Raw genomic sequence first — 22,211 nt, 5'->3', positions numbered from 1 at the left:
TGCACTACAGGATGCTTAAGCTAACATCTTTTCCATTATTGAAATATATATATTTGTAGATGATTGTAGTTTTTTCTTTAATGAAGGTAAATTCAGCCCTTCTCTACATTTGTGCAGTTGAATTCCTTAGTCAAAAGGCAAAATGTTTCCAGTGTATATTTATTTTCAGCCAGTTTCAAATCTGAGAAACTGACTTCTACAAATAGAAACACAGGCTTGGATAAGCTTTCAAGACTTAGCAGTACCCAAACTTTTTCAGACATACTGTAGGTACAGAGCAATTACAGCTACATACAAAAAAAAAAAAAAAAAAAAAAAAAAAAAAAATTCAAGTGTTGATACAAAAGTAAAGTTAATCCACATACCGTCTCTCTAGGAACATGTACAAATTACCAGTGTGATTATGAAATTTTAAGTATTTGATTTCATTTGTCCAGTACATAAGTTATTTCATGTGTGTGAACAGTGATGCAGTCACATACAGTTACACAATAATAAATCGCTCCTCTTTAGTAAACACATTTAATTAAAAAACAGAAAGGAGCATTTCTATTCAAGGAGACACTTTATCCACATCTTCCAGTGTGAATTACTTTACTAAGTATGTATCGGGAGAAATTACAGTGTTACTACTGATGCTGCGTATTATCCATCAAACCCATCATAAATACATTTAAAAAACATGACAAGACAATGCAAGAATTCCTGATTTCCTGATAAAAACGTAAAATTTAAATGACTTAAATACTCACATGAATGTAAACTTTGCATGTGTTAAAAAAAACATTCACCATTTTTTCTTTGATGGTGTTTCACTGGTTGAGGCTGAGGTGTGACAACTGTCCCTGAATGCAACGAGTGACACAACTGAGCAGATCTGAAAATCTGCACATACAGTAAGAACCAGACGTCCTCTTGGATAGTTCATGACTTCTCCTTTACCAGCTGGAGCCAAAAACCTTCTTGCACATGTTCGAGTTCTCCTGATGGAGGGGGAATTCAGAGCCGGGGACGCGCTGCTTCCTGCTTTTATGCGACACGGCGCTCTTCCCTGATAGCAAGCCCTCATATTTGGTCACATATTCGCTGGAAGAACAACATTAAGACATCTTAATTAGGTTTTGTGTAGCTGATTTATAGGAAGTAACTTCAGAGCAACTGCATGTTTTCTGTACCTGACTGGAAATGTGGCTTTGTCCATCTGCATGCACACCAAGAAAGGATATTCGGAGAACTGGACAGTGGTGATGAAATCCAGTGCTGCCTCTGTTTCAAAGCTGACCTCCACACCAGCCCTCATGAAGTCCATGTCAACAGTAACATTTCCAGTGACAACTAATGCTCCCCTGAAAACACAACAATGAAAAAAACATTAGGGAAACATTCAGGCTGAGTTCAATTCATTTACATTTTACAGACTTTTAGTAACATGGCTTACAAGACAATGTATAATATAATATAATATAATATAATATAATATAATATAATATAATATAATATAATATAATATATGTTTCTTAGCTAGATTTGAATTTGAGGGTAAATAATTTATCCAAAACCAAAAATTTCATCTCGAATTTCCTAGATTTGAGCAGTTTCAGTTATCCAGATTTATTATTTTATCTATTTAAATATAGAATGGGCAATGCGTCAATTACCTTGATTTTGCGTCCTGAAATCGTAAAAAAAATATCTAAATTGCAAAATCCATATTAGAGACCGTTCTTCCTCAACAAAAACTCACTGCATCCTATTTGCGCCTTGTAATATATTAATAGTGAATGTGTTTCTTCAGTCCTTCATTCACTCATTTTCTAAACCGCTTAAATCTCAGGAGCCAGTTCATCGCAGGGCTGACATATACAGACAAACAACCCTCCACTTCACATTGACACAAATTTAGACTGACCAATCAGTCTATTAAGGTGCATGCCTCTGGATGGTTAGAGGAAGTCAGAGTACTTAGAAAACCCACACAGACACGGAGAACATGCAGAAACAAGTACAGTTGCAGAAAAAATTATTAGACCATCAAAAGTCATCAAAAACAATGGTTTATTGTTTATACGGATTCCCATTAGCTTCCACAATAGTGGTGGTTATACAGTCAAGTACTAACTCCTGTGTGTATCATGTGACTACAACAGACAGAAAGGAAAACATGGAATGCCTAAAAGCACTGTTTTTGTCAGTACAATGCCATAGATATTGATGTAACTACAAACTTAAATGATTTTGGTTATTATGAAGAAAACATGGAAAGTGTCAAGATATCAGCTCTGAAATTAAACTCTTATAAGTTATTTTTGTTGTTATCATTATATTTGTCCAAAGAAATGTACCTTTAGTTGTACCAGGCATTAAAATGAACAAGAAACTGAAGAAAACAAGGGGTGGTCTAATAATTTTTTCCGCAACTGTAACTGGTAAATTAAAACTATATGTCATGACTAAAAAAAAGAGGCAGCATGGTGGTGCAGCGATTAGCACTGTTGTCTTACAGTGACAGTAGCCGTTATGTTTTCATCGGGGTTTGACTGTCTGTCTGTTTGTCTGTTAGCAAGATAACTCAAAAAGTTATGCACGGATTTTCATGAAATTTTCAGGAAATGTTGATACTGGCACAAGGAACAAATGATTAAATTTTGGTGGTGATCGGGTTGGGGGGACTGATCTGCCTTGGCAGAGGTCTGCGCTCTCCAAGTGCTTTTCTAGTTTTAATAGAGAAAGTATTTTTCAAACATGTGCGAGCCTTCAGTTCTTAGAGACAGAAAACCATAGTCAAAAAATGGGATTGTTTTGATTGTTTGGACATATCACCCCGCTCTAATTTAGTTATTTATTACTTAAACATTAACAGTTAAGTCTGATCAAAAGCTGAACCTTGCATCAGCAACCCTCACTTAAAACCTACATAGCTTGGTTAACCCATAAAGACCCAGTGCTAATTTTGTGTCAGTTCCCAAATGAATTTTTCTCTCTATTTAACCTTTCTTAAGTGATTCATCACCATTTATTACAATATTAACCTTGGTATTTTACATTTTTCACTGTGAATCCTGTATTTTCCTATATTTAATTTCCTATACTTAATTTAGATGTCCATGAAAACTCAGAGAAAATTCAAAGGTTATTATATCAAAACACAGAAAACTAAAGAAACAGTGACTTTTTCAGTAAAGATATCATTAACCAAACATAAACCAAGTGTGTCCATCCACTGTCATTGATCCAACTCCATGGGTTTTACTGGTGAATCAATGTTGTAGAAGATGACTGTGATTCCACGTTCACTACGGAGCCTCTTGTATGACACGGGTCATATCTGATGACCATGAAAAGACGAGGACTGACAAACACAGAGATAGATGGGTGGACAGATGGACTGGACTATACACCTAAAAAAGGGTTTTATCTGAGCAAATGTGGCAAGTGAGTCTTATTTGTCAACATGTATTTGTACCACTATGTTTCCTGGTAGTTCTGAGGGACAGTAAATCTCTAACAAACTGAGTACAACGACCATGCAACAACTTCCCTTATTTCAAGTCAAAGCCTGTGCCAACTGCTCGAAAATCCAACCTCTGTAACTTTGCCTGCAGAGACATGCCTTGGCAAAGATGCCAGTGTGGTTTGTTCTGCTTCTATAGATAGCCTGCCAGTCTATTATCAGAGTGGAAGAGGTACAACTATGCTGATCCATTCACCTGCCTCTGCCATTCCCCTGCACACAGGTCTGTCTAAAATGGTATTTGTGAAAGTTGTTTTAAAAGAACCTGAAAACGAAGAAATGCAGCAGCTCATCTCATGGTCAGAACCAGTATTTTGTGGCATCCAAAGTGTTTTTTTTCCTGCAAAACTACTAAGTAAACATGTACAACTCTCACATAAATAACCAGAAAAGCACTCGGACCTCCGCCAAGGCAGATCAGTGCCCCCCCCTCCCATCACCACCAAAATTTAATCATTTGTTTCTTGTGCCAGTATCAACATTTCCTGAAATTTTTATCCAAATCCGTCCATAACTTTTAGAGTTATCTTGCACACAGACAGACAGACAGACAGACCAACGACAACAAGAACATAACCTCCTTGGCGGAGGTAATAAATAGCTAAAGTAATAATTAAAATCCCACAATCAATTTAGTGCAGTGAAAACAAGTTTGAACCATAATTCACTTGATAATACACAGAGTACCAATGTTGAAAATCCTACCCACACCTGAATGTCAGAAATGTGGCATTGCTCTTTAAACCCTGTTTCATCACCAGATGCCATGAAGATATCTGACACCACGATGATGACGTTCTCCTTTTTCAGCTGCTACTGTTGTGTATTGACTGTAATGTTTTAAAATAGAGGACCAGACAGAACTGACGTCATATCTACACAAACCTAGAAATGAGACGGGCTTGAAGCACAATTCTGGAGTGTGTCCAGTGTGCCGGTGGAACAAATGAATCAGACAACACTTATAGACCCGCTAAAGTTCACATAAATCCAACATCAACACACATCTATTTGAGGTGGAGTGACATGGCTGGAACATCTGAAACAAAGGTTGCTTCCTAAGAATCGCTTGTCGATCACTGAGGCCTTTTGCCCTGCAAGTTGTATTGCGCCACACTGTACAAACAGTATTATGGAAATGTACAGAGTGAGATAATTTATCATTTACCACCATGGTTGCACTAGAGGTTGTGACCCACAAAGATAGAGCACAAAACATTACATAAAATGCTTTGCTAATGTTTGTAGAGGAAGTCAAAGACAGCTGCACCAGCTGTATTATTGTCCTCAGTGTCTTTGTATTCTGTACCTGTTGTTGACACTGGTCTTGGACTCCCTGTACCAAAGACTGATCTCCATTCCTCCTGAGATGTCGATGGCTAACCCTCCTTGAAACTCTGCATTTGCCTTCAGCCCAGACTGCAGCTGGATGACCTGAAAGAAAAGACACTGTTACATCTTACTCTGTTTCATTAGAATTTGTTTTGTTTGATTATAATACTGAACTTAAAAAGCGGCACTTTCAAAGTAGCTGGACTATAACTGGAAAGAAATGCCACATCCTTGTACGAGATGATGAGATGCACAGATTTAGACAGTGTTTACACTCGCATCATAACGCGTGTGACAACTGAAGTTATTAAATGAAGTCATACGCTATCCAAGTCTGAGGACAAACACTCCATGCATTTGAAGAAGGAAACAAGTGGTCAAAACAAAATGGGGAAAAAGATTGTGTGTCGGTGCTTTCCAACATGACCAACAACCTTTTAGAATAGCTCTTGTTCTATGGCTGCAGCGCTGATAATGGGGGTAAACATGACAAATTCATGGGGCCCAGCATTTGTGGGGGGCCCATAGAGCAGTGGAGGGGGTCCAGTGGATACAGGTTAGAACTTCTGAAAATTTCGAATAAGGTCCACTGTATAAGAGAGACATAGAAGTTGGGTAGTTGGACGTTGAAAGCATGTTAAGTTTCAGTTTCGTTTACCACTAGCAGCGTTTTTCAACCTTGGGGTCACCTGAAATTTCTAATAATTGATAAAAATTAAGAAAAACTTACTCATAAAAAATATATGGTGAGTTGACAGAGACAATCCCAATATATAAAAGACATGACAAACTGTGAAGCTGAAACTGAAGCACTGTGGTACTGTTTATCTTTCAAATGTTCATTGTGGTCAGTTTCACATGCTGCAGCTCTTTCATAATTCAAAGTTTGAGTTATTGTTTTTTCAGTATTAATTATCAGCCTTGTAAATCCAAGCTGGACTGACTGTACATATCCTGACCAAGGAAAATAAAATTCTCACTTTGTGCAGTAATCTACACCTGGCTTTTCTGCCTCCATCCATAATAACATACATTATATAGCCTAAATGTCATCTAAAATCTACATTTATTTGCAACATAGTATAGCAAACTATTACATGATCAAAACAAATTAATTTTAGCTGAAAAATGTCTCTGTTCTGGGGTCACCAGAAATTTGTGATTTTAAAATGGAGTCATAAGCCAAAAAAAAAAAAAAAAAAAATCACTGCACTAGCGGAAGTGACGTTATGTATGGACCACAACAGGTTCACAACTTTTATGCTTTCATGGGGCCCAGAAGTGGTAGCAGCACCCCTGTCTTCTGGTTTATGGCACTGTAGTTTTTCTTAAACTGTGCTGCGTTGAAGAAGAGCTGTGGCCACATTTCTCAGGTAATGCTGTACCTCAAATGCCGGCTCTTTACTCTCATCTAGTCCAGAAGGATCCTACAACCAAATCTGGTCCATTTGTCACTTTCTCCTGTTCATATTTACAAATCAGATACCTTTCGACTCAATGTGCCTCACAGACTCAGCTCCTTACCTCAGAATGGTCAGTCAGCAGGATGAGGCCCTTCACTACATTCATAGGCTCCCCGGACATGGAGAACATTTTGGACATGAGATCACTGTAACCTTTGAAGAAAGTCACCGGCCTCAGCTGGACGTCGAACAGCAGAGCCGACATCCCAGCAAATGACTCCAGGTCTTCTTCTCCTTCGTCAGGTGTGGCAGCGATCAGCGACTCTAGACCCTGCGCTTCGATTGCCACCTGGAAGAAGCAGGAAATGCAGACATTACATTTGCGTCACAACTGGAATGATGATTACATATAATGACTTGTTAACTGTGTCATCCTTGCCTGCAGTCCATGCAGCGTTGCTCCTTTACTAGCACCATAAATATTCATGTTGCTTCTCCTCAGGATTCCAGAGCCTGAATACAAGATGTCCAAACTGTACGTGGAGGTGACATCAGCCGATTCTGCAGAAGGTGGATCATTTTAGTCACACATTCATGTTTTCAGCTCTGTTGTCAAAAGGACTCGATCACCGTGTATGCAAATGTTGATTCTCTTCATCTTATTGCAAAAAACATACAGGAAGGAGATTAAATGATCTTTAATATACTTTATGTTCTCATCTCATTCTCTTTGTTTCATATTATATCATGCTGATATAGTGTTTGTTTTGACAATATTTTGAGCCGAGAAATTGGAGATGATTACTCACGTGCCATGAATCCAGAGAAAGCAGATGATGACCCAACTTTTGAAAAACGGTCATAGTTGTAGGAAACCATGTCCCTCATAGCCTGTTGAATAACTTTGCTAAAAAAAAAAAAAAAAAAAAGAATTATATATAAGGGCATAAAGGCTAAATCACTTTCCCCATTTTTGTGAAAATATTCTGTTCTTTTGTGGTTCACTTAGAGTCTGATCACACACCTTGCAGGCATCTGGAAGCGCAGGATGTCCTGGATCTTCGACAGCATGTATTTGTTCATTTCGTGAGGCAGGTTTCCGATGGACAGGAGCAGATTCTTGATCTCCATGTACGAGGGGTTGCTACTGAGGATGACATCAGCAGCAGCAGCCCTCACATTTTTCTCATAGATCCTGCGATTCTGGTGGTAAACCCGGTTGACGGTATATTTCACCTAAAATGGAAAAAACAGAAAAATCTTTGAATTTCTGTTACATGTTAACCACACATAGCATTAACACTCTCACAGTTTTATTTATTTATTTATTTTTTACCTCATCGGTCATGAGACTGACATCATATCTCTGCAGGGCGGTGAGGGCAATAGTGCTGTAAGCTCCCACCTCTGACTCTGCGTACTTAGTAAAAATGGGAATGGCCTCCGGTAGTAAAGAGTTCTTTAGAGCCAAAAGGTACATCTGGACCTCAGACTCCACTTTTGTGCTGTCAGGACCATTTAAAATCAGTTTCTTTACCTCAACCACTGTCTGAGAGGTGAACGTAAAGCAGAAGAACATTAGTTAGTCATATATTGCACTTCTCAACAAAGGAAACACAGTTGATCATATTTTTGAGCTGTAACTCTCATGTTGACATGACACATTTAGATGAACAACTATTTCACAAATACATTTGATTTATATCAACCAATTAACCTGCATGTATTTGAATAGTGGGAGTACCTGAGGTGAACATGCAAACTGCAGACAGAAAGGTTTCAGTCCTTACTGTTGCACTAACATACCATTCAAAATTACACTGGCCCGTACGGGGATTGAACCCGCGACCTTGGCGTTATTAGCACCACGCTCTAACCAACTGAGCTAACTGGCCACATTGACCATCATGATCAACATTATTTCACAACACTTACTGGCAAATTGCATCCTCCTTTCTGACAGAGCTTGTGGACTAACGCTCCCATAATGATCACCACTGACTCTTTAATGTCAATTTTGCTGATCTTCCCCTTAGAAATATCCTGAAAAAGAAACATAGAGTTTACTGAAAACACTGGCCGTTAGCATATTATTTAAGCAAATCACAATATTAAGTGAATGCAAATATGTTGCAACTAGTCTTTTGTAAAGGAATGAGTTACATTAGTTATGGACCGCACACCCACGTATATAACTACTGCCCCTACCCCACATACATTAGCCACCCCATGTTTTGCAGAAGCTGTATGAAGCACTTTAAAAACAAACAAGAGCTGTTGTTCTGAAACGCTGTGTCTATCCATAGATGTTCTGGTAAGCAAGTAGAGTTTTAAAGCATTTCTTGTTAAAAAAAAAAAAAAGAAGAAGAAAGAAAGAAAGAAAGAAAGAAAGAAAGAAAGAAAGAAAGAAAGAAATTCACATTTTAAAGGATATCATCAGATTATCATTATCAGGAAATTTTAAAAAATAATCAAGATTTTTTTTTTGCCCATATCGCCCACCCCTACTCTGCACTTACAGATTTTCAGCACTATCTTCTTCACAACCTTTGAGCAGTGCAACAAGTTTGGTTAATTAAGAATGAAAAAACTTTATTATCCGAAAGGAGCAATTCCCTGTGCAGCCAGCATTATCTGTATTTTCATTTACAATTTCTTGAAAAAGAAATGATTAGAAAGCTAGCAAGACAGCTGTCTACACTAGGAGTTCTTTGAAAGTAGCTACAGAAATACATACAAAAGCTTCACATTGTTATGAACTTCTGACAACAACAGTGCACTCACCAGCAAAGCCCGCAGCATTCTCTCATTGGGGTGTGAGGCAAACCCACATGCATAGAGAAACCTCTCCTGCAGAACAAAACTTTTGGCATCTGTGAAGTTCAAGAACTCAAGCATAGCATCCAGAGACGCAGTAGTCTGAGAGGAGGTCACTGCGTCCACAACCTGAGGTCTGACGAACAGCAGACACAAGTTAATACGGAAAAGATGACGTTTGCTGGACACCTGACTATAATCTTCATAGTTAAGTTTGATTTTAAGGGAATATATGTAGTATTTATAATTTAAAATATTCAAAATGATCTCATGTATCATCACAGTGTTTAGAAAATAGAGTTCTGACATTATGCCAGAGATGTCAGAGTACTGTATTAGTGAAATGAATGAACTGAATTTACTCTCAGCCACAGGTTGATGCGTCACTGTGTGTAAGTGACCACTAGAGGGAGTAGAGAGTCAATCTGACAGGTCTGCTGGTGTTGAAAACTGACACCAAGGCCAAGTTGAGAATGAAAACAAGCGTGAAACAATTTTCATAGTAAAAAATAAAGTGACAAAGTGATTCCAAACTGAAGCATTTTTGTGTTTACTACAGCTGTAGAAAGAAGGGATCATGTTCGATGCTGTAATTTCAGCATTTACACTTCGCTGTTGAGTTTGATTATGAGCATTATGAAGGCATGAAGTTACTCTCTCATATTCTTGTGTTTGCTAAGTTTGCTGTTTGTTGATCCATGGTTCAGACTTCCTCTTTAATACAACTATTGACGATACAAACTGAATAAAAACTGAACTGATTTGTGGTTTAGTGTATGCAGCATGTGAAGAAAATGACACGATTGAGTTTTAGTTTGAAGGAGAAAACCTGATGATACCTTAATACTGGTGTGTATGAAGGAGTATGAAAATTTTATTCAGTGAGTGACTCAGTCTGTACAGATGTAGGTTTTCTTTCAGTATCTATGGTATGTTACCAATGTCTTTGCTCTGTTGTTTAAAGCTTGGAATGTCATTAAATGTTTTAATGATACAGCAGAGTCAGAGGTAGGAGAAGGTAGGTTGAAAGGTTAGGGAGGTTGACTATAAAGGATGATCAATACACATATTCAACCCTTTAGTCTATTTGTATTTCTTGATTCCATGTTATATTATAAACACTAGTCGCTTTTTCATTGACCCTCAAATCGCGCAAATATAACTTCCGCATAAAAATGTACCTAATGGAAAAACGACAATTTCGCCAAAACTATTTTTTCGATTAAAAGTTGTTGCACTGGCAAGAGGTGGTTTTTTGAGCATGGCGCAAATGGTATATCACACAAAACTGCAATGGAAAGACCTTTTTCCACAACTAGAGTCAGGTGAATTAAAAAAACAGATGTTGACAGACATTACAACAAGCGAAGAAGAGATTTAAAAGAAACATGATATGTGGACACACCTGGAAACCAAACCATTTTTTAATTTAGTATGGTATAGAGGGGTAATAAATATAATAATGAATATACAGGGGTTGGACAAAATAATGGAAACACCTTAAAAAATCAACAAAATATAATTTAATATGGTGTAGGTCCGCCTTTTGCGGCAATTACAGCCTCAATTCTCTGAGGTATTGATTCATACAACTTGTGAATTGTTTCCAAAGGAATTTTAAGCCATTCTTCAGTTAGAATACCCTCCAACTCTTTTAGAGACGATGGCGGTGGAAATCGACATCTTACTTGAATCTCTAAAACTGACCATAAATGCTCAATAATGTTGAGGTCTGGGGACTGTGCCGGCCATACGAGATGCTCAACTTCATTAGAATGTTCCTCATGCCATTCTTTAACAATTCTAGCTGTATGGATTGGGGCATTATCATCTTCAGGTGAAGGTGTTTCCATTATTTTGTCCAACCCCTGTATCTGTAAATCAACACGATATTTACGTGCATTGCCATGTTTACGGAATGACTTCTCGTGTCATCTCGCAATAATAAATAAACAAATCATCGCATTTGTGATTTAATAGAAAAACTGACATTACCCACTTCTGTTTTTTCGACATTTAGTAAATATCGGTAAAGTTTTACTTATATGTCAAATGGAAAAGTGACTACTGATGGTATTTGTTAAAAAAAAATCGCAGTGTAGCATTACTGAGTACCTGAGGAAAAACATCCATGTTGAGTTTTTTTTTGTTTGTTTGTTTGTGTTTTTTGCCTAAAAGGGCTGGAGCACACTGACACTTTTTTGATGTTGCAAACAGGCCAATGTTTCAACTCTTGATTGTTTTTCCCTCAAAGATGAAAGCTTTTAAATGAAAAGTCCCACCACACTGGTACAAAAAGGATGCAGAACTCCAACAGCATTACGGTCAACCTATGAACTTTTCAGCCCACTCATGTCAGTTACATATAGGAAACTAGGCGAGGTCTGCTTACAGAGATGTCTTGCTGGCACTCTTCAGCACTTTGAGGATCTCGTCCTTGGACGCTTTCCGAATACTCTGGATGAGGGCCAAGAAGCTGCGAGGAGCCGAGGCCTTGGACAGGCTCGTTGGCTCCAGCAGCTTCTGTTGAGACTGCCAGTGTTCAAGAAGCTAAAAGGCAAAACACAGGGGACGAGGGCTTAGCAGACAGACGATCTTCTTCAGTCACTAATTACTGTACAGAACACATGTATGTATTTACTAATGTAGGGATATGTCATTCCCAAGTGTTAATTTCAGACTTAAGGTTTGTCAAGCTTTATAGTGTAAAGACAGAACAGATGTTACCATAAAAACACACTGATTGACCTGGACGTGACTTTAGCAGCAGTAGAAGTGTGAGTTCATTTTCTTGTTTTTCTTGTTTTTCTTTATCACTGCATTGCACTTTATTTCTCATGCACTTTACCACTGTATTTATTCATTTGATATCTGCATGTGTGGGTGTCTAAATGAGTGGGTGTATATGTGTGTGTGTGTGTGTGTGTGTGTGTGTGTGTGTGTGTGTGTGTGTGTGGAAGTGAATGACCAGTGAAGAGCTTTTAAATTTTGTTGTATTGTACAATGCAATGACAATAAATTATTCTATTCTATTCTATTCTAAAATTAATGGTGAAAACATAATTCAGTTGAGTAAATAAAAAAATTTGAATTTTTAACTAGACAATTAAAAATACAGTACAATGCACAGCGCAACTTCAACTTGATATTAGTGCAGGTAAAACTAACTTCATTTACACTTTTCACCAATAATAACATGGTTTTGCAAAATATATGACCTGGCATGATTCATTCTTTCATATCATCTTTTTTTTTCTGCAAATATGTTTATTTGATTTTAGAAAAAGAAAAGAATGAAAGAGAAAAGTTTGGAGGGATAAAATACATCATGGCATTTTACATGTACAATGTACAGTCATCCCCCAAGTCAATTTTTTCTCAGGTGCATTGACCCATTCTTTCACACCATCTTTTTCAGTTTCTATAATAATAATAATAATAATAATAAATGCATTTATAAAGCACTTTTCATTCAACGGAATCTCAAAGTGCCACAGAAAAAAAGCCCTACATTAAAAAAATTAAACAAAATAAAATAAAATACTACATTAAAAATAAATGACTACATTAAAAAATAAAATATTAAATGTAATCCAGCCTTTCCTCATTACACCTAAATCTAACACTAAAATTAAATTTAAAAAAAATGAGAAACTAACTCAAATACATAAGTGGATTCCTAAAAATAAAAATAAACTATGCATGTACTCGAAAAACTAATCTGCAATCAATAGCCAAACTGAAAGAATAAAAACTAATAAAAACATCAAAACTGCTGTTGGTATGAAGGACATTTCAACAGCAGCAAATCAAGTATTTGACAAAGGCTATATGTGCCATTGTTTCTAAATTATATATTTGCAACAGTTTTTGTCATATTTCTCTGATTGTACTGACTGTATTCATTATATATGTTCATAAAGCATAAACAAAGGTTTTATTGATCTCCTTGGATGCTATTTATTATTCATCATTTTGTCACTTGTAGTAGATCTCAGTTTAGACTTTTTATGCAATGTCATTTTTACATTGTGTGTTTGTTTTATGCATCAATTTCTAATGTCTCTCTATGATAAAATGACTGAATGTGAATTAAATGTGACTGTAAATTTTTGAGGTCAGGTACTCACTGATGGACAGCCCTTGCATTTGGATTTGACCTTTTCTGCAACGATACCGACAGCTGCCAGTTTGGCGTCGATGGACTTGACAACCTCAGTGACATCTTTCCCAGCAGCCTCCAGTGGTCCTGCCTCTGTTCCCACCAATGTGAAGGTTTGCCTGGGAAGCAAGACAAGCAAAATTACAAATCAGCTCATCTAACACAGATTAAGGAAAAAAAAAAAGTACGTGTATTTACTTGGACACGACTTTCGTAGCAGTAGATCTACGGGCGCGGAGAACCAGCAAGTGTGTTTCTTCAGCCACGGCCGAGCGGATGAAACCATCTTCAAGTGTGAAAACTGTAACAGAACTAGACTTCCTGCTCACACCCAAAACCTGAGAGGATTAGGGGGTAGGGCATAGTGTTGCATGATGTGTTAGTGAGTGAGTATAATTGATACTTCAGCACTGTGGGTTAATGTGAAGATGGATTTACCTGAATATGTGTGGTGAATCCAGTCTCTGGTGTCCTGCATGTGTCCAGGATCTTGGTTCTTGTTACTTGACCTTTAACTGCCTTGTACTCAACTGTGCACCTTCCGGACACGTCATTCTGCCCCAGGCATGAGTCACGTATAACATATTACAAATAAGCACTAACTAAGGAAACATAAGCAAATATTTACCCTTTAGGTGCCAGAGTTTTTTTTCAAAAAATATTTCATTTTGCTCTCAAAATTTCAAAAAGTTGGAACTTGGACATGGTGAGAGTTAAAGTCATAATTTAAATGAGAACAAAATAATTAGGTGTGACCCAAAGTTTATGATGGGGGTAAATTTACTCGACTAATTTGCATATTGTAACGACATAGGATGGCGGCCATATTGGATTGCGTAACATTGCATAAAATTGAACTTTGAACATATTTACATGGAAATTTTCTTTGTGGTTTTGTTTTCTTTTTATCAATTTATCCTTAAAATAAATGCACTAAAACATTAGTAGCTCACACGTATTGTAGCTCAATTTTGCATGGATCCAGCTGATGTGATCATGTCTGTGTGTGTGGTGATGTCAGCATATCAATCGCGTCTATATACGTTCCAAGTTTCAAGTAAATTTAAACAAAATTGTTGTTTTTATAGAAATGTGAAATTTCCCCCATTATAAGCAAAATGGGGGGGGGGGATTTAAAAAAATCACAAAAGATTTAAACTTTGACCTGTTTTTCCCAAAATGTAATGAGATCTATTCTGGGTCACTGGCAATCTATAAACCCAATTTGGTATGAATTTAACCAATAGTTTTGCTGCTAGAGTGTTAACAAACCAACCAACAAACAAACAAACCAAAAACAATACCTCTTGCCTCCCCTTCGGGGGGTGGGGTAAAAAACTTTACTTGCTAACTAAACCAGCATGGGACCACACCTTTCAAACTAGATTTTCTTCTTCACTTTGAATTGAAACGTGCCCTGACATGGTGCCAGGATTAAAGGGGCACATGTTCGCCATCTATTGGTGGGAGGTGGTAACAAGATTTGGCAACTCTATCTGGAGCTATGGTCTGTTTCATTACCTTCGCCAAGGAGGAGCGTTGGTTTGTCTGTCTGTCTGTCTGTCTGTCTTTATGCAAGATAACTCAAAAAGTTATGGACGGATTTGGATGAACATTTCAGGAAATGTTGATACCGGCACAAGGAACAAATGATTAAATTTTGGTGGTGATTGGGGGTGGGGGGGCACATGGGGGGGCCCCACTGATCGGCCTTGGCGGAGGTCTGCGCTCTCCGAGTGCTTCTAGTTTGTTATGTATTTTGTTGCAATATTGTGACTTTGGCGCTTAAAGGGTTAAGACAGAATTGTATTATTTACCTCTATAACCTTCCCGGTATGGAGCTGTACTTGCAGTAAACTGGCAACTCCTCTTTTTATGTTCTTGATGACCGCAGGCTCAGTCCAGTAAGAATAAAACGCTTTCACCTACAAAAAAATATAAGAAAAAGAAGCCAATTGTAATCTTTCAGACAATGGGTACTAAAATAAAGCGACTATGTGACACAACTAGAGTACATGCTGCAGCTCACGAAGACAGTCAGGTGTCAGTTTTCCCTTTCATACTTGTACAGAGACATGGCATCATCTACAATCACGACACACATACAGAAATAAACATATTCTTTGAAGTGTACATCAAAAATAAAGCTGTAATCCTGCTGCCACCACAGGAAATTCATTCCAGCTTTGGCAAATGGGTTTTTAGAGTTTCAGGATTGACAGAGATTAAAAAAAAAATAGATGACCTTTTAATCGACTCAGAACTCACAGAGCTCCTTAAATTATGGGAAACATATTACAGTGAACATTTCTCCAATGACCTTTAGTACGGTTCAGTAGTGGACCATGTGTTCTGACCCTCGGTGCAGAAAACAGCTGAATACATCATTCTACAGTTTCTCCCATACAGTATGTGATTTATTTGAGGCGCCCCACCACAATATCAGATAGGACCACCATAAATAGATTGTCCAGTGCTACTCTGTGTATCTTCCTGCCAGCCTGTCAGCATTATAAATAAATTAACAACAGCGGGGGAGACACTGCTCTACCCCGTTTCACACGTCTCTTCCTCCTAAACTTTACTTCTCCCTAAATTGTTAATCCAAAGAAAGAACTGAAAAAACAAAAATGAATGAATGCTTAGCGTAGGAAGAAGCTAATAACCAATAAATAGGCAGATATCATCCCTGCCATTCCCCCAGAAAATGTGCTACACAAATCAACAATATTTCACTCTATCACATTGTTGCCCACATGAAATGCAATATGACCTTTTCTTCTGAAATGACTATGACAACATGATTTGTTTTTGATAAATGAAGTGTAACTGGGACTCAGTATGCAATCATTGCACTGGGTCAAAGGTGATTATTCATGTTTATAAAAAGAAATAAAAAGAGGAATGTGGTAACAAAATTATTCCAGTTTTCTGGGCAGCAGTGTAGAAACAATCTAAATACATACATACATACATACATAGAGTAAAACTGCATCTCTGAACCTTAACCTCAGAGGAATTAATCAATAAATTTGGCACTAAACATCAAACAAATTCTATAAATGTTTTCAGCTATTACTTTCTTTCAAAGTTAGTGTTTCAAGGTAAGAATCTTATTACTTATCAACCACCATTGGCATCAACTTTTACTGCAACTGATAATTAAAAAAAACAAAAACAAAAAAACCTGTTATTACTGATTAATCATTGGTCTAAGAGATAGAATATAATACACAGTATTTTCAGGTCATACACATCAATAACACATTTGTTTTTGTGACGATGATAGATGCTGCAGTGAAAAGTTGAGTTTTATTTTCTTTTTTTTTTAAGTAAATCTATAGCGAAAGTAGAAAAACAGATAAATCAGGCATGACAACAAACACTTCTTCTGACTCCTTTTCAACAATGCCTCATTTTAATAATTTACTATATTCTATATATTACGGAAGAGGATTAGGGCCACGGGAAAAACAAAAAAAAAGGTCCCATATATGTTTTTAAATTATTATTATTATGAGAATTCTATTATTGTCTGAATTCTGACTTTAATCTCCGAATAATAATAATTAAAAAAAAAAAAATATATATATATATATATATATATATATATATATATATATATATATATGACCTTTTTTTTTCCAGGGGCCATAATCCTCTTCCATGATATATAATATACTATAAATAAATAAATACTACACTCACTATACAAAATATAAAACTACACTCTGCATTTCAACCCATGGCACCACTCTGAGATGCTACTCATTATAAAGCCTTTAAATTGCCATATTAATAATTAATACAGGATTTACCAAAGCCTTATGGGGCATTATAATTTTAATTGTATGATTTAATTCTGAGTCTGGTTTTTATTACTTGCATAAATATTCATAATCAATTAATAATGCTGTATTTTGGTCTCCACAGTAGGTGTTCATACTGTTTAATCAAACAAATGGATTTTTTTTTTTTTTTTTTTTTTAACAACCTTGCCAAAGCTCTTATTTGTGACTAATAACATAGCCTAAAAATATCAAAACAAAACAAAATTCACAAATTAGAGATTATCAAAGTGGCCTGTGGATGTTTGGAAACAATAAAAGTTACCAAAAGATCTTCATTTTAGCTGGCAAGTTTCTGGATTTAGCAATAAACCAGTGTTAATATCATTAATCTCCTCAGCTTTTAAATGAAAAAAAACAATCTGTGTTGTTGTTTTTGTGGTAATTACGCACTATTTGTTCATATAAAGAAAGAGCAGAGAGATAATAGAGAATGAGAAAGGAGGACAAACGTCTCACAGTCGTTCTTAGAGATTTAGAGATTGTCTGAACCTGTTGACCTTTGTACATCCACATCTGACGGGTGCTTCCCCTGCCAGCGTCATCACTCAAACACACGGAAAATTTAAGCTAATTCACACACTAAAACAACAGAACTGTACACTTACACTACTGTATTTATAACATCACTCCGGGTCCATGAATGTGTCACAGGTAACAGTACAGTGTATGAAATATGAACCAGGTGTATACAACATATTTATTCTATAATGAAAGCCAATAAAATCATCCAGTTTAAAACACATTAGATTACAGCTGCTGAGGGACTAAACATCTTACCTTTCCATTTTTCAGATGCACCAAGAAAGGTTTTGTCAAAGCTGCAAGTTTGGTCTTTCCCATGAGGCTTTCTGCTGTGGATCCATGGATGATGTTCTTTTTCTCAGATCGAGGGGACACATGCTCGAACCTCACATTTGAGATCTGTTAATGATAGGTTAGAAAATGTGAAGACCTTTCATCAACACACCACCAGGTATTTGCAATCAAACCTATATATTTGTTACATGGATTATTCTACACAGTTGGCCATAAAGCTGAAATAAAGTACGTAATAACTCCCACAAACATACTAAACCGCAAATGCAATAAAAATTTGCAGCTTTTAATGTAATAATCCCATAAATGTAATAACTTTCCCACAAATGTAATAACAGTAACCTACCACAAACGTCATATCTCATTTTCCCACAGTGTGCTCCTACCCTCTCCATTATCATAATCATATCCACACATTTTATTTACATGGGTCAAGCATAGGCTTCTATTACACTGAATGAGAATAAATAATATCCAGTTAATACTGACGCTTTTATAATAAAACCTTTACAACATCTGTTTTGTTCCTCCACTTGTATTTGTAATTAAACACCTATTAATCTGGAATTAGTACCATGTGGTGTAACAGCAACATCTGATCATTCTAAAAAGGCAAGTAACCAAAGGACAAGAATAAATGGGAAGAAAAAGAAAAATGAATGACTAATTTATTACATTTGTGGCAAGTTATTACAATTTTGGAAACTGAATATTTTTACCGTACCACAAACGGAATAAATCCCCACAGAAATAATAATTATTATGGGAAATGAGATATTTCATTTGTGGTAGGCAACTGTTATTACGTTTGTGGGATTATTACGTTAAAAGTTGCACATTTCTATTACGTTTGTGGTTTATTATGTTTGTGGGGTTAACATACTTTTACCTTACCTGAATGTGAAAATGTGATTTATTTTTGATACATTAAGTGTAACTAGGACTCAGTATATAATCACTGCACCAGGTCAAAGGTGATTATGATGTGTATAAATAGGAATGAATAGAGAAATATGTCTGAAAACTAAATTATTCCTATTTTATGGGCAACAGTGCATATATTCATTGTATTGTCAAATCACTTCTGACGTACTACAAATTGAATCAGTTGTTCATCCTTGCTGCTCGGGTCTCTCCAGACCAGGCTGACATCCACATCAGTGTGGATCCTGTAGCCAGCGCTGCCCTCTTTTGACCCCCGGGTCCTGTCCAACAGCACATCGGTGGTGTAACTGAATTTGTACAGCTGGTTGTTGTTCAGCCGTGGTCCAGCGGCACCTGAAGAAACACACACACAACACAGCAAGAGAATAAACACGAGCTAAAAGAAAACGAACATGATCCTCTGTCGGATCTGCAGCATTGTTCACATGTGGAGTCTCTTCTTACACTAAAGACTTAGAGGAACATTGTATATAATGTCTTCGCAGAACATTCAATATGGTTTTAGACTGAAAATAAACTTTTCATTCATTACATTTGGTTTGATTTGAGCATGTACTGAAATTGCACACTTGCAACTTGAAACTGCAATGAATTTTTAAGACATATTTATTTATTTATCAGTGCAATTTCATTGTAGTGTTCTGTTCTTTCCACTGCACAACTAAGTTTATACTTCTTCCTACTCCTTTTCGACCATGCAAAATTCAGACTTGCACGTTCTTGAAGACAGATTTTGTTTATTTAAATGTTATTTTGTTTTTGTCTTAATTTGCTTTGTTTTGTTTTATTTTGTTTCTTTGCATGTTCGAAATAAATACGGTACACATTTGGAGTGGTCTGTGCTCATTGCTAGTAACAGAAATATCATGATTTCAGTGTGTTATTGTGAGGGTTTTATACAATGAAACCAATCAAAACCTGTAGTCTGTATTACACACACCGAGTGCAGTGATCCACAGCTAGCAATGTTTAGTGAAATGTTTTAAGTTTCCAAACATTCTATAGTTAGTCGCTTTTAAATTAAGACACAATAAACTACATTTCTTCATTTTTCTCTCTCCATGCACAAATATCCCTTTAGAATAGCACTACGATCATTCAATCAACAGCCAATCTCCCTGGGTGTGTTCAGTGTGAGTAAAGATAAGCGTCTCCTCTGCTCTACTAATGACTTTCTATTAGAACCAGCTCTAGGTCACAGAGTGACAGTCAGTGTGACAATACGACTGACGTGTCAGTATGTGATTTCATCAACAGCAACTGAGGAGCGTGGTGCCAGTTTTCATCAAAATAAAAGTTCATTGTGACCGGGCTGCTACATTTGCAACCAAGCAGTAGCAGAACAACCTGCAACACAGATATGACCTGTTTCAATATGATTTGGACTTTTTAACCTTTTATCCCAGTGATATCACTAATGGTTCTATGTGGACCTACTCTAATAAAAACTAACAGGATAATGGCATTGAAGGCTCTGGAACATCACTCAATCAGATCAATTTAATTATAGTGATTTAACTGTGAAATTAGGCTTGTTTTGTTGCAAAAGCTCAGACTAAGATCTTATAAAATCATCATCAGGTTCTGATTTGTTATCAATGGAGTGTCGAGAATGTAAAACCTACCACATCAGACTGTAATCAAATCAAAACTAGATATACTAGATGATCTCTCAATCCAAATAAAACCATTTAAGCTTGATTAATAGATCTGTTGAAGGATCTGTGAGGCCCCATACATCCAAATTATGTACTGATATTAAAAAAAAGTCCCATGTACTCACCTTTGGCAGAGGCTGAGACAGTGGAGGCTGCACAAAGCAAGAACACAACAAAGGTTAACATTGTGTGTCCTTTCTCTGTAGCCAGATGAATAAAGCCCACAAAAACAGGAGCCAGTGGCTGAGGTGGCACTAAAGGGGCCAAAAAGAAAGGCAAAGCGAGTCCGAGCCTCTCCTATTATGTTTTATCGGAGAGGAGGGCAGACTCCAAACTCCACGCTCAAGTACTAAGTACGAGATAACAGCAAATCATTAACCTGAGGAGCACAGATTTGACAGGAACTTCTACTATTGATAGGTACAACCAGCCCCCCCCTCTATTAATGCAGCGGCTGGGCGGGGCCATGTGATAAATTAATCAATTAAATGGGATTATCGATATGATTGGATTAATGAAGTGGCAGCAGAGATGTGGGCTCTGAAATGCGAACTTCACCTACATGCTCTGACCAACAAACAGCTGACTGACGTTAATTTAGTTCTAAAAATAAGCAAACTGGTGAAATATATGAGCATTTAGTTATAGTTACCGAGCGGTGGAAGAGGAACGTCCACATCTTAGACACCTTTCACCTAATTTCCCTTCAGGATGAACAGTCAGGACTTTGTGGCGTGTGACTTGGAGGAAATGGGAAGTCTGTGCGTAAAACCTGCCCACATTGGCTCAGGTTGCAACAGCTCATTGGAGCCAAAAATGTAGAGTATTTTAACTGCAGGAGGGTTTATTATCAAGAATGGGATGTTTTTATTTAGTGTTTGTATCAGTTGTAAATTTTGTGCAGAAGAAAATTCCTTTTTTTTTTTTTTTTTTTAATCAAAACAGATACAAAGCCATTCTTATCCAGGGGTTCCCAAAGTGAGGTAGGTGTACCCTCAGGGGTACTTGGAGGAAGCCCAGGGGTAGATGAGATTTATTTTGGAAAAATACATTAAATAAGTCATGATGTAACAAATGTAAAATAAACAATGACAATTAATCCTGAAATATAAAACACAATAGATACATTCATAAAATAGTTTTATTGTCAGTCATCTTGTTTAAGCCTTGTTAACATTTTAAGAACTTTTGTATTTTATATTATTCAAAATAAGTTTGAGTAGCTAAGTAATTATTTTTTGTTGATGAAATGTTCATTTATTCATTAATGACCAAATGATTTATTGTTCTTATCAATGAAAGAGGACACTTTTGAGTTTATAATTTAGCATACACAATTTACTTTTAAAAATGTGTTATTTTTATATATTACAGTTAAATATATGTTGTTTACAAAGTTTTGAAAATATAAACAGACACATCTGACCTTATATATATACATATATATATATATATATATATATACATATATATATATATATATATATATATATATATATATATATGTGTGTATTCATATATGTATTTTACTGGGTGTTCACTCATAAGATGCTTTCAAACATTTAGATGGTGAATGAAGGCAAAAACAGACTTCCATTCTTTAATCACTAGATGGCATCAGTCATCATTTTCATCAGCAAATCTACTTCTCACCTACTATCACATGTTAATCATTTGGATAAGATCACACAGTAAAGCCTCTACTATAGGCTTAGA

General features: G+C 36.5%; 1 protein-coding gene and 1 non-coding gene across 2 annotated transcripts; both read right to left on the bottom strand.

The window, feature by feature from the left end:
* Nucleotides 1-103: 103 nt before the first annotated feature.
* On the bottom strand, nt 104-20,681 carry mttp (microsomal triglyceride transfer protein). The gene is made up of 18 exons (XM_030139202.1): nt 20,621-20,681; nt 18,986-19,170; nt 17,854-17,997; nt 15,043-15,150; nt 13,664-13,780; nt 13,424-13,563; nt 13,194-13,344; nt 11,456-11,613; nt 9,031-9,199; nt 8,182-8,289; nt 7,583-7,795; nt 7,271-7,482; nt 7,056-7,153; nt 6,686-6,807; nt 6,368-6,595; nt 4,821-4,945; nt 1,176-1,346; nt 104-1,086 (listed from the first exon to the last, which is right to left on the bottom strand). The coding sequence occupies exons 1-18, from the start codon at nt 20,679-20,681 to the stop codon at nt 939-941; spliced, it is 2,658 nt and encodes an 885-aa protein (XP_029995062.1). The 3' UTR covers nt 104-938.
* Nucleotides 8,068-8,141, bottom strand: trnai-aau (transfer RNA isoleucine (anticodon AAU)). Its single transcript has one exon. It is a non-coding gene; the product is annotated as a tRNA-Ile (tRNA).
* Nucleotides 20,682-22,211: the final 1,530 nt, after the last annotated feature.

Source organism: Sphaeramia orbicularis, chromosome 1, assembly GCF_902148855.1.
Source record: "Sphaeramia orbicularis chromosome 1, fSphaOr1.1, whole genome shotgun sequence".
In the NCBI taxonomy this organism is placed as follows: Eukaryota; Metazoa; Chordata; class Actinopteri; order Kurtiformes; family Apogonidae; genus Sphaeramia; species Sphaeramia orbicularis.
Note: the sequence above shows the minus strand (reverse complement) of the source record. Positions and strands in the feature narration are given on the sequence as shown.

Coding starts and splice junctions, on each gene's coding strand:
- mttp (XM_030139202.1), bottom strand. CDS start 20,681: ATGTTAACCTTTGTTGTGTTCTTGCTTTGTGCAGCCTCCACTGTCTCA. Junction 6,596..6,685: donor CAACGCTGCATGGACTGCAG/GCAAGGATGACA, acceptor TGCTTCTTCCAG/GTGGCAATCGAAGCGCAGGG. Junction 1,087..1,175: donor AAAGCCACATTTCCAGTCAG/GTACAGAAAACA, acceptor TTGTTCTTCCAG/CGAATATGTGACCAAATATG.